This window comes from Cinclus cinclus, chromosome 1, assembly GCF_963662255.1.
Source record: "Cinclus cinclus chromosome 1, bCinCin1.1, whole genome shotgun sequence".
Classification (NCBI taxonomy): domain Eukaryota; kingdom Metazoa; phylum Chordata; class Aves; order Passeriformes; family Cinclidae; genus Cinclus; species Cinclus cinclus.
The window spans coordinates 129,772,604-129,785,050 of record NC_085046.1 but is presented as its reverse complement, the minus strand read 5'-3'; the positions used below and the strand labels follow the sequence as shown (position 1 = coordinate 129,785,050).

The 12,447-nt window shown below is 41.0% G+C and overlaps 1 protein-coding gene across 6 annotated transcripts in view; it reads right to left on the bottom strand.

Annotated features, from left to right (window-relative positions):
• The window catches only part of MTDH (metadherin), a 34,365-nt gene extending 23,412 nt beyond the window's left edge, over positions 1-10,953 (bottom strand). For all 6 annotated transcript variants that reach the window (XM_062490403.1, XM_062490407.1, XM_062490425.1 and 3 more), the window contains exons 1-4: positions 10,549-10,953; positions 4,614-4,718; positions 681-762; positions 78-257 (exon numbers count right to left, since the gene is read on the bottom strand). In XM_062490403.1, coding sequence (XP_062346387.1) covers positions 78-257; positions 681-762; positions 4,614-4,718; positions 10,549-10,953 — 772 coding nt within the window. The remainder of the gene's footprint in view (positions 1-77; positions 258-680; positions 763-4,613; positions 4,719-10,548) is intronic.
• Positions 10,954-12,447: the final 1,494 nt, after the last annotated feature.

Below are 12,447 nucleotides of genomic sequence, written 5' to 3'. Positions count from 1 at the left end.
AAAACAGAGTCACTATTTGAGCATTTGAGTAAAGTCATCTTTCTAGGACACGTTCACAGACCTATCAAGCATCATACCTTTATTTTTTCTGAGACCAACTGGAAGTGATGGTGTAGGCATCAGCTGTTCAATGGACACAGTAACTGTGTTTTCTATACCTTGGAGATTTGATTCTCCTGAGCCACTGTCGTTCAGCACCTTGTCTCGCTTACGCTGCTGACGCTTCTCTCTGTTACTGATTTTTGTTTCCCAGGCTCCTAAAACATCACCCAAATGAAAACATCACTAAGTCAGAAAGGAAGGAAAGATTTTTTGTTTGTATCATATCAAATGGAAGTCTGAGGGCAATTTAACAAGTCAGCTTCAACCTTAGTTTGAAAACACAAACAAATGGCCAAAGGTAAGTTTTTTTGTGATAATACTTGGCTTCATAGAGCAAAACATTAATAGCATGAGCACCATACTATTAATAATGTCTCAGTTTTTATAAGATTACTTTAAAAAAAAAAGATCAGTTGAAGTCACTAAACACTGCTGTTTCAAAGATCAGATTCCCAGATGTAATATGTGATCTATGGAGCTATGAGTTTCTTGTATTTCGTTATAAACCAAATGTAAATAAATCTTAAACAGCATTTAAGCCATCATGTTTGCATTTTGTGTATGTTTGTGTTCAGTACCTTCATCAACTTCCTTTCCATCTAGACGAGATGTATCCTGAACAGTTTTAGAATCTCCCTTTGATTTCTTCTTTTTCTTTGTCTAAAACAAAAATAAAACATTATCTTAATTATTTACTGATCACTTGGCATAGTGATTCAGCATTCCCTGCCCTCACACAAAACACAGAAATAAATTTACAACGGATTGTCCTGAACAACCCTCCGTGAAAGACATGACTACTTCTGCAAATAGTTTTGGTGCAATAGGTAGCAATACAGAGTGCTGAAAAGATAGTATTGAGAAAAAAAACAAACCAAGATATTGGGGGAAAATATACTGCTGAAAGCCTTGGAGCAAATTGACTTGACTACCTTCTTAGAAAGAAAATACAGTACCGAAAACCTTTTCAACGTAGTGCAGAAAGGTATAAGAACTACCAAACAAACATGAATGAAAAAAAAAAAAAAAAGACTTTTACAAGAAATATGGTTATCCACTCAAATTTTTTAAAGGGAACTAATCACTTACTGTCTCTGAAATATTCCAAGAATGCTGGATGCCTTTTTGGAATACATCTACCAGAGTCAGAATAGTCATTTCCAGCTGTATACCCGAGTTCCCACTACTTAGTTTTCTAGTCTTAAACGTCCAAGAAGCGTCTAATAATCTCTCTAGAATTCAGAGTTGGTAACACCTAAATTATTACCACAGCTGCTGCATGGGCCCCCACAATGGCATGCAATTCATATGCCTTAGAGCCAACATGTCCTGAAAGTAATCTGTAGCTTCAATACAGGTACTGAGAGTATATAGCTTGCTAATGCAGCAGAGATGATTAAAAATTCACTGCTTATATGCAATGCTGCATCACCACACCTGTAACATTTAGGGAACTGATCTGAACAGTTAACTCCTGGTTTAATGTACTAAAGGACCCAAACTGAATTCTTATTTGCTCAGCAGACTACCTAAATACCAGCTAACTAACTTCTGAAAAGCCCCCAAAAGAGAAGGGCTGGTTTCAAAAGCAACCTGAGAAGAATTGGTTCTAAAAATATTAACAAACCAAATTATTTGCTAGAGCAACTTCCAAAGAAAGAATTAAAAAAGAAAAGTGAAAATTCGCATTAAAATTAGTTATAAATTGCCTCTTCAAGCTTGAACAGAGGAAAATTGGTAAGTTTGTACCTTTGTCTGCAATTGGCAGCTACACTGAGACTGGAACTTGAGATTCTAAAGTTTCCATCCACAAAGCTGTAACTACCCAGCTGTCCTTTGGCACTAAGAGAACACCTGAAATTACTTCAGAAGTCCCCCAGACAACAGTTCAAGATGACCCCTCTTCCAAACTGTAACTTCAGTTTCCTTAAGTAACTAGCTCCTATTGAAGTATTACCATCAAATTTTACAGGGAAACATCAAAGTTTAACAGCTGAAAAAGAAGTTTGTGAATAACAAACACTGTTTTTAAAAAGATCTAGAATCCAAACCTTGAAAATGTGTTTACTTTCTTAAACTGTGCTACCCTGTTCTGTAAAACCAGAACCAACATTTTTTACCCAGTTAACCCACCACCTGCTAGGCTTGGTACTGCACCAGTTGCTAACTCAGTATCAAACTGACAGAAACAGCAAGAGATGGTAAAGTCAGAGCAAGCCAGCCAGTCATTTTGCAGCAGTCTATGCATTCAAAGTGTCACCTTCTGCAACAAAGATGCTCTGTTGGCTCTGACAACAGTCAAAGAGCATATGAGGAATACTGCAGGCCTGCCAAAATTTTTTGAGTCTTTAAGATGCATTGTGCCCCATGCAAGAACAATAGGAAAAAAAAAAAACCCTTTTCTTCTTGATCCCTAGTATTCAAGACAAAGCAGTTATGTGCTTGCAAACTGAATGGATGATGACATTTTAACTTCTCAGTCTCATCCAGAGTCACTACTTAGGTAACAGTCCCTTACACTAAACACCAAAAATTCCCTGTACTGTGTCAAGTCACTAACTGCAGAATCATAAATCCTGTGAAGAGCCAGAGTCCAGCCATTATTCAAACTTTTCCCTCCCACAAAGCAGAAAATGCATTAAATTCACAACCCTGAAGCAGCCAAGAAATACAGAAACACAAAGGATGTGTGATTTTCACTGAAAGCATATATTGAAGCACAAAAAACCAAGCATGCTCTTCAGGACATAGACTATATGTATTCAAATATGTATACACATGCCCATACAACTTCAATCACAGCCATTGTCTTATACCATCCATTCCAAAGATGGTACAAAGACACTTACACAGGACTCCTTACAACCTCAGTAGGGTTATGTTACAAATATTACAGATGCCCTGAGAAACTTTACCAAATAATTAGAAGCCTGCACAGTTACCTGTAGTTCAAAGGAAGTTCTTAAGTATGCTTTTAATTGAAGGGTAACAATTTCCTGCTGACCCAAGCACTCCTTGCCCAGGGTCCCCCAAAGTGATATGAAAACACATTTTGAATCATCATCCACATCCGTTTAGTGGTACTCATTTCCTAGAGATGCAGCTTTGGCTTCACATTTTAAAATTCAGATCACTATGTTTGCAATTTTAAGACAAAGTTGAGTTTAGGATTTAAAAACCTTATCTGCTTGAAAATCTGCAAATAGAATTATTAATTCATGTTTAAATCGTGTTATGTTCTTAAGAAAAAATGAAGCAAAGTCAATCTGATATGCAAAATATGGGGAAGAGAAAGAGCCACACAGCATGGAACTCTAAGGCAAGCCTATGTCACAGAAAAGTCACTCAATTTGCCAATGGCAGAAACATTTAAAGCCCTAAGGCAAACTAAAAGTAGTTTGCTGTCTTCAGTCTTTTAGCCAAACTATAAACTGCAAAAGAAGTTATTGGAGGGTAGTCAAGTATATTTATTAAAGCTTGAATGAACTGAAGAAATTACAACAATCATGGAATGGCTTGGGTTGGAAGGGACCTTAAAGATCATCTAGTACCAACCCCAGCCATGGGAAAGGACACCTTTCACTAGACCAGGTTGCTCAGAGCCCCATCCATCCTGGCCTTGAATACTTCCAGGGATGGGGTATCCACCCCGAGTAACCTGTTCCAGTGCTTCACCATCCTCACAGCAAAGTGTTTCTGACTGCTTATCTATAATCTTTTATTCTTCCTCAGTATAGTCACAACAAAAGCATTTTACTGAAAAAAATAAGTCAGAAAACAATGACAGTGGGAAAATTTCATGCACAATGCTAGCAAAAGAATCAAGCAAAAAAATTATCAAAGGCCCAAGGCCCATATCCACGTTGCCCATAAATAACAGCATATATGATAAAACAAGAAGAGTAGCCCTCACATTTCAAAAAACAGCACTGCGTGTGTTACCTTTTAGATTATACATTGCAAATCAATATTTAAAAAGATTTTTAATGTAGATGCTTAATTTGCATAACAAAAAGCTCACACCAGACTTCAAAGCTCACATTTATCATCAAAAATCAGGAACTCTAATTACTAAGGGATACATCTGGCAAAATAAATAAGCAGACACATGGTTTTGATCCTTTGAATAATAGTCCCCCAACTTGCAGACCACTTACAAGGCACTTAACAATACTATCATTATGCTGCATCCACATAGAAGCCATCAAGATAAAACAAACTTTACTTCTGAGGCTTCACACTGTCACATGATGAACAGAGATATCAGTGTTTAGTGGGGGGCTGGGAGTGGGGCCTCCTTGACAAACATTCTGTGATAATGCATGTCTCAGAAGTTAAGAAAATACTACTCTGGCTCTTTCCAACTCCAAATTAGATTAGTACTCTTCACAGTAAGAAATCTGCCTCTTCATTCATATAAGCGACAGGCTTTCAAACCAAACCCAGAGTTATTAGATATTGAAATAATATACATCAAACTTCAACATTGTTGCTTTGTATCCATAACTAACCTTCTCATTCTTCTTTTCTGTGTCAACAGGCTGCTTTATATTGTCTTTACGGACAGTTTGTATTACTTCATCTTCAGACACATCAAGGAAAGACCGTCCATTAGGCTGTGTAAACAATGAGCGTAAACAATAAAAAATTAGACAAAGCAGATGAAGCAAAGCTCAAATTACACTATTACTGAAATACAATTACTTGTTGATCGAAAAATTCTTGTAAGGTTACTGAATATAGCAGACCAAATTGTGGATTGGTGTTCAAAGGATCTATTGCAATTTTGTATTTACCAAGCAGAGAAATGAAAAAGGAAAGGGAACAGGTCTTCTCATTTCATCTCACTCCTATTCAATCCAGGAATTTCGTAACAAAAGGTAAATTTCTGAAATGTACCAGTTTTTAAAATTACCTGTAGCTGTTCTGAAAACTAATTCAGAACAGCTACAGTTGTATGCACCATAAATTATCTAATTAAATTAACACAATTACCACTTTATACCAGTTCAGCAGGACTAATTTTTAAAAGTAGTTTCTACATTGACCTAACATCTGCAATTTCTATCTATGCATATCCCTCCCAGCTCACTTCCTTCACCAGTTAAACTTCATAGTAGAACAGAAATTAGAATTAAACATGAAGCATGACTAAGCATGACAACCCATTGTTCTTTTCAGACAGACTTGATTACAGGCATTGCATTAGTCTACCACTTCCCCTCATACAATTAAGGAAAGAAAATTAGCATGTATTATTCAACATATAAAATCAAAACTCTGGACAATCATTAAATGACTCTTTATATTGCCTTTGACAGCAAAGGCATACACCTTAGCCAGCATATTGCCCATAGAGAAATGTAGCAATTTAGAAGTCATTTATTTATAACAAAAAGCTATGACTGAAGTTACTTGGATTAACTGCAGAAAAGATTATACTACTGTCAGCCATTAATTTCACTGCATGAGAAACAACTGTTAAGAATAGTAATTGAGAGAGTGCACAAATGTCACTGGTTCACATTCAGAATGATTTGGAAAAATTAATGACTGAAAACTAAGTAAGCACAAATAGCTACTTCAAAGTTGCTTTAATTCTGCAATTCTTTAAAAATAAATTTCAAGCTCTATTACCTATAGTTAGTTTTTTATTATTAAAACCCCAAAAGCTATTTTAACTCTGCATCACACAAAATGAATTGCTTTCAAGTAAAACAAAAGTCATATCACAACTTAGCATAGCCTATTCCTTCAAATATTACATCTGATCCTCAATTTAACTGGTATGGGCATTTAAGCTTTGCCACACTGTATTATGCTTTCAAACCACCCTTGGCATGATTTCACCAGTGCATAACATGGCATGCTTGCTAACTACAGTAAGCAATGCTAACTTCTTTAAAGTAACTATAAATAGAAATTGAAAGATCAGGTCACCTAACCCCTCTTCTCCTGCAACAACCAGCTTTAAACTAGACTTCTCATATCTAATATGCAGCATATTTCCTTCAGCATTCTGAAAACTAAGTATATTTTCCAAATCCGTGTCTAGGAACTCCCTCTAAAAGTTCTTCTCAAAGAAGTCCACCTTATTGGTGTAGGTATATTCCACAAGGATACCAAAGAACTGTTATTTAATCTTGAAAATAACTCACTGCCAAAATTCAGTTCTTGTGCCTCTATTTTCTCCAGAGCATGTTTAGCAGTAAAGCTAGGTAACATATTTGATGCCTCTAGTACTGGATGTGTATCAAAACAGTTCACAGCCAACTAACTTGTAAAATTCTGTTCCCTGCTTTTCTTCTTTGCTATTACATACATACCTTAAATTGAAAACTTTCTTAATCCCTCACAACTAGTCAATAAATACAAGTTTTAATCTTTAATTAAAAAAAACCCCAAAAAACTTCAGCTGTTTCTCTGAACTAATAAACTAATTAATATCCATTAAAAACCCTCTGGAAAAATTAATCCACATGACCATACAAAATGCTGTCTGATCATCTGATCATGTAAACCACGACCTTTAGAAATATATTTGAAAACTTGCACTTTGATGCATTCCAAATTCTTAACTGTAATACCCTCCTTTTTGGTGGAAGCTTTCCACATTTATTTTCTGCCCATAGATGAATCATAGAATTTTAACCAAAATCCATGTGACCATTTTTGGATATACCAAAGAAAGCAACAGAAGCAGGAATGAAAAAAGTTTTTCTATGGTATTCAGAAATGTTTCATTTAAAAAAAAAGACAATCGTGGCCCAAATTTTAAAACTTTATGGGCAATCTATTAAGCATCCGCTGACAAAATTAATTAATTCAAAATGGTGCAATTTATTATTTGCCATCTTTTTTATCCTCATCTTAAAGCTGCCAGGCATAATGCAACAAGGCAGAAGCAACACTGCCAGTAACAGTACCAATTACTGAATGCTTTTCTTGCCTGAGGACCTTAAAATTCCAATACTTAAACCTTTTTCCACACACATTCATATGAGGATGTTAAGATATACCAAATGCAGAAATGGTTCTGCCTAGACTGTCATAATGAAAAGTACCCATTAAACAAAGTAGTGCAAAGGACAACTCAGTTTCATGCTTCAAACAGTATTAATGAAATTAGTATCACCTCAATCTCACAGCACTGTATTAACCAAAGCCCTCAGTTACACATGATAACCTCTGCTTAGAATGTCTTTGGCCAATGTCTGTTTACCAATGCTTTTTGTAAGCTTCTCTTCAGAAAGAAATGAAGTAATTTTCCCTATGAGGCCTGAAGAATCCTACAGCCCTACTTCTGCCATTTGACCACTAACATACTAATAGAGTCTTTACACAATCTAAGTGCAAGTAAGCACTGAACAGCCATAGCCCAGAAAGTCCTTGTAAGCAGACCAAATATAAAACTTCCTCAAATGAATGCAAATACTTTTACTAGAGTGTGCAGCATTTATTCTCCAGGTGCATGACAAAAAATAGGAAGTACATAGTCAATTTAGTATTTTCCACATCTACAAATAGATGGTGTGAATGGCTTCCTAAAGTGGCAGCAAAGCACAGAAGATGGCTACTCTCAAGTTTCTGTGGTGTTTGGCAGATTGCACAGAAACCATATAAGAACAGTTACACCCTTTTCTGCTGAAGTAGGAGAGAAAAACACAGTAATTATTCAGAAGGGGAAGGAATTAAAATTAAATATTAAGTTTTATGGACAGAAAAAAAAATTCTTAATGGGGCCAAAGAGCTCTGCCTCTTCCAGGAGTTAAAATAAAAATGAAGAAAGAAAAAAAAGCAGCTTCAGGTTTGCTGCACAGAATCTGGTGTAAAGACAGCATCATACACATTGCTCTAAGCAGCCTGAAAAAGCCAGAACTGGCACTGTAAACTTTAATGTTAATGAATGCTAAAGTTTCAGCTCCATTGTTTTCTCAGTCTGCTCACAACAAGTAAATAAACAGAATCTCATAGGTACTACTGTATTCAGTCAATGCAGTGCTACTCAAAGAAACCTATTTTACTAAGAACATGAGATAAGTTATACGAGTACTGAATAAAGCCACATGCAAAGGAAAAAAGCCATTAATACTCTTCCTCAGAAAAGCTACAGTGAAGGACATTTCTGATCCTGACTGATGAGTATTACACATCACCTGCCATACAGTCAGTCAGCTCAGTAATTCTGTATTAAAGTAACCTTACAGCTTTTAATTAGACATCTGTAGTGTGTTCTTAAGGCCACAGACCAGTTGCTCTAAGCTTTCTGAAACGGCCTCAGTGGAAATCTAGACCCTGGTATAGCAAGCCCTGTAGTAAATCTACTGGTAATAGGCTTACTCTTTTCCCCTCCCAGCCCTCAGTATTAGCATCACAGCACACAAACCACACAACAAAAATGACCAGGCAGAAATCAATAAAAATTTTTGTTGCATCTTTAAGTTTTCAATGTTATTTTGAGATTTTTTTCACGAGAGTCAGAAAACACTCAGACATGCTAATATTGGTCTCTCGAAACTTATCTTGGAAAATGAGCACAAGGCAGGCCTATTAAACTTTGTCACTGGTATAAACTTATTTGCACTACAGTTAATGATTCAGTTTGTCTTTTTCCTTTGGAGGAAGGTAGAATTTTTCTTCATCACCATGGAAATAATGAATATAAAGTACTATAAAAATAACTTTTAAAATCTTAATTATACAGATTGACAGCTTAAAAACCACTTTGCTCTTTTGATCACAAAAAGATTTGCTTTACATTGCCTTACCTTTATTCTATGCCTATGTAAACCAAGTTCAGTAGAGTACAATAATTTATAAACACCAAAATGTCAGTTAGTTTTCATATAAAATTACTGAAGTTTGCTTTTATGAAGTCCTACACTACAAAGAATTGTCAAGTCAACAGTGACATTTACCTAATCACTCTATCTTCTGTGAAGGCATTTTTTAATGTCTTAGGCAATGACTTGCAAGACTTTATGATTTGTTTTCACACTGGAGTTGCAACTAAATAAATCAAGCACAACAAATTTAATTTCAAAGATTAGTCTTTGTTGTCAAGAAAGCATATTTATTTAACACTGAAGTATCTGCTTCTCAAGATGGCAAAAAATCACATCTTTAGCATGCCTTCTCCAAAATGGAGACTCTAGCTACACTGGAAATATTCTGAATCATGTTTCCTCTTCTTGGATCAGCAAGATCATCAGCATTCAGTCTCTTGCAACTTACAGAAACAACTTCAGTAGTTCAGTGCTCAAAGACACGTTGGTGGCATATGCAGACATTTTTTTCTGTTTAAGATGTTCTAGCCTTACATTCTCATTAAAACGTTTCCCAAACTTCTCAAATCTTAATGCTGCCACAGACTAAAATGAAGGTACAAACACACTGTCTCTCCTTTCTCTCGTCATTAGGGAAACAATTCAGATTTTATAGAGCAAGATATAATTATACGACACAGTTGTAACAGGCAGGGGACATCTGTTGCACTTTCATTCCTATAATCCATTCGGACATAAATAGGATTACAAACATCCTAACAATATAAAAGCTATAGAAGCAATACCTTCAAGCCCCAAAACTGTGACAACTGTAAGCTTTAAAAGGACAGTTGACAATTTCTGCATTCTACTAATTTTCTCTTAAGTGGACAGATACTGCCAAAGATGGGAGGTTCCCACACCACGGTATCGAGGATTTTAAAAAACATGAATTACAGGAGTTATCTCTTTTTAAGGGGCTGCTAAGACACAGATTTCCTTATTAAAGGAGATGATCCTTACTGTAACAACTAAATCAGACATATTCCTATTGAGGCACGCTCACAGCAACATTGACACTAACGTGTTCTATTGAAAATACAATGCAAAAAGCTTACTCAAGACTGAATCATCACAGCATTTATAGAGTTTATAATGCTGCTTCCAATAGTCTTTACCTACCTATACTACAACTCCTGGCTTGAAATTCTAGGCTATGTTAAGGTCTCCACTACCAGTTGCTAACCCTATTATTCAGTGAATAATCGTAGTAGTAGCAGCTTTCACATAATTCTGTTGAAAATAAAATGTAAACATTTTAGTCCTCATCACCCAGCACTATTATCATGTAGCTTACTTGCGCCAGCGCTGCTCCTCCAGGTTTTCAAAGCAACCAAATCACCCAGACGACACGAGACGGCTCCACAGCAGTCAAGACCCCCACCCCTTCCTTCCACAAGCAAATATCGCACGGCGGCTCGGAGGGAAGCTCGACGGCACCCAGCTCCTTCCCATCGGCGACAGGCCCCGAGCAGCGGCAGCCGCGCTCGGGGCCGCTCGCCGGACGCGATCCCCTCGGCTCCCCACCGGGACCCGGCCGGGGGCCACTGCCCGCCCCGTCCCGCCGCTGTCAGAGCGCCTTTCACCCCCGCCGCCCTCCCGGCCCTCACACCCATCTCACCCGCGCCGCTTTCTCCGGCAGCTTCTTCCTGTTTCGCTTCTTCTGCTCATCCCCTTTGAGGTTCAGCTGCCCGGGGCCCGGGCCCGCCGCCTTGCCCTGGCCCCCGCCGGCCGTCAGGCCCGCGCCGGCCGCCTCGTCACCCTTCCTCACGGCCGCGCTCCGCGCCGGCTTCTTGCGGAGGCCGCCCCCGCAGGCCGCGGCCAGCAGCAGCCCCAGCAACACGAACCCCAGCGCGGCCGGGACCGCCAGGGCGAGCCAGGTGGGCAGCGCCTGCGGGTCGAGGCCCAGTTCGAGGCCCAGTTCGGCACGCAGCAGCCCCAGCCCGCCCGACAAGGCGTCCCGCACCCGGGCCGCCGCCTCCTCAGCCCACTGGGCCGCCGCCTCTTGCCAGCTTCCCGCAGCCATCGCGGTCCCCGGCTTCGCAGAGGCCCGAACCGGGCGGGGCGGCGAGGGCGCGCTCAGGCCGAGCGCATCGCGGCCTCGGGAGAGCCGCGCCGGCCCGCCCGAGCCGGAGGCACCGGGAGTGGGGGTAGGACGGGACGGGACGGGACGGGACAGGACAGGACGCGAGCGGAGCCTCCGAGGGACGCGGCTGCCTCAGCCTCGGGGCCGCCCGGGTCTCCTCCTCTTCCTCCTCCCCGCCCTCCGCCTGGCGGGCGACGTCACGGGCCCGCCGCCACCGCCATCACCGGCGCGCGCGGGGCGGGGGCGGCACCTCCCGCCTCCTCCTCCTCCTCCTCTCTGGCGCGTCCGGCCCGGCCCGGCCCAACCCAGCCAAGGGCGGTGCCGGCAGCGATCTCGACGTGGCAGACAGCAAGCGGAGCGGGTGCGGCCGAAGCGGAGGGGTTGGAAACTACCTCTGAGATCATCAAATCCAACCTATGACCGAGCACCACCCTGTCAACTAGACCTTGGTACTAAGTGCCACGTTCAGTCTTTCCTTAAACGCTTCCAGGGTGGGCAGCCGATTCCAATGTCTGACCACCCTTTCTGTGAAGAAATTCCTCCTAATGTCCAAAGTAAAGCTTCCCCCGGCGCAGCTTGAGGTGGTGGCCTCTAGCCATGTCGTTGGTTTCCTAGGAGAAGAGGCCGCCTGCCCCACCTGGCTATACCCTCCTTTCAGGTAGTTGTGGAGAGCGATAAAGTCACCCCTGAGCCTCATTTCTTTCCAAGCTAAACACCCCCTGTTCCCTCAGCCACTCCTACAGGACTTGTGCTCCAGACCCTTCCCCAGCTCCACTGCCCTTCTCTGGACACGCTCCAGCTCCTCAATGTCCTTCTTGGACTGAGGGGCCCAGAACGAGACACAGGATTTGAGGTGCAGCCTCACTAATGCTGAGTGCAGGGTGACAGTCGCTTTGGTGGTCCTGCTGACCAAACTACTTCTGATACAGGCCAGGATGCCATTGGCCTTCTTGGCCACCTGGGAACACACTGGCTCATGTTCAGTTACTGTCAGCCAGCACGCCCAGCTCCGTTTCCACTGGGCAGCTTTCCGGACACTGTGCATGTGGCACTGCATGGGGTTGCTGTGACCCTAGAGTGGGACCCAGCAATCAGTCTCATTGAACCTCTTAAAATTATCCTCAGCCCATCGATCTGGCCTGTCCAGATCCCTCTGCAGAACCTTCTTACCCTCCAGCAGATCAACACTCCCACACAATTTGGTATCAGCTGCAAACTTGCTGAGGGGTCAACTTGATCCCCTTGTCGAGGTCACTGATAAAGATGTTAAACAGAACATGACTCACTACTGGTCCCTGAGTAGCACCACTAGTGACCAGCTGCCAACTGGATTAGTTCCATTCGCCACCACTCTCTGGACCTGACATCAAGCCAGTATTTAATCCAACAAACAGTGCACTCACCCAAATCCTCAGCAGCCAGCTTCTCCAGGAG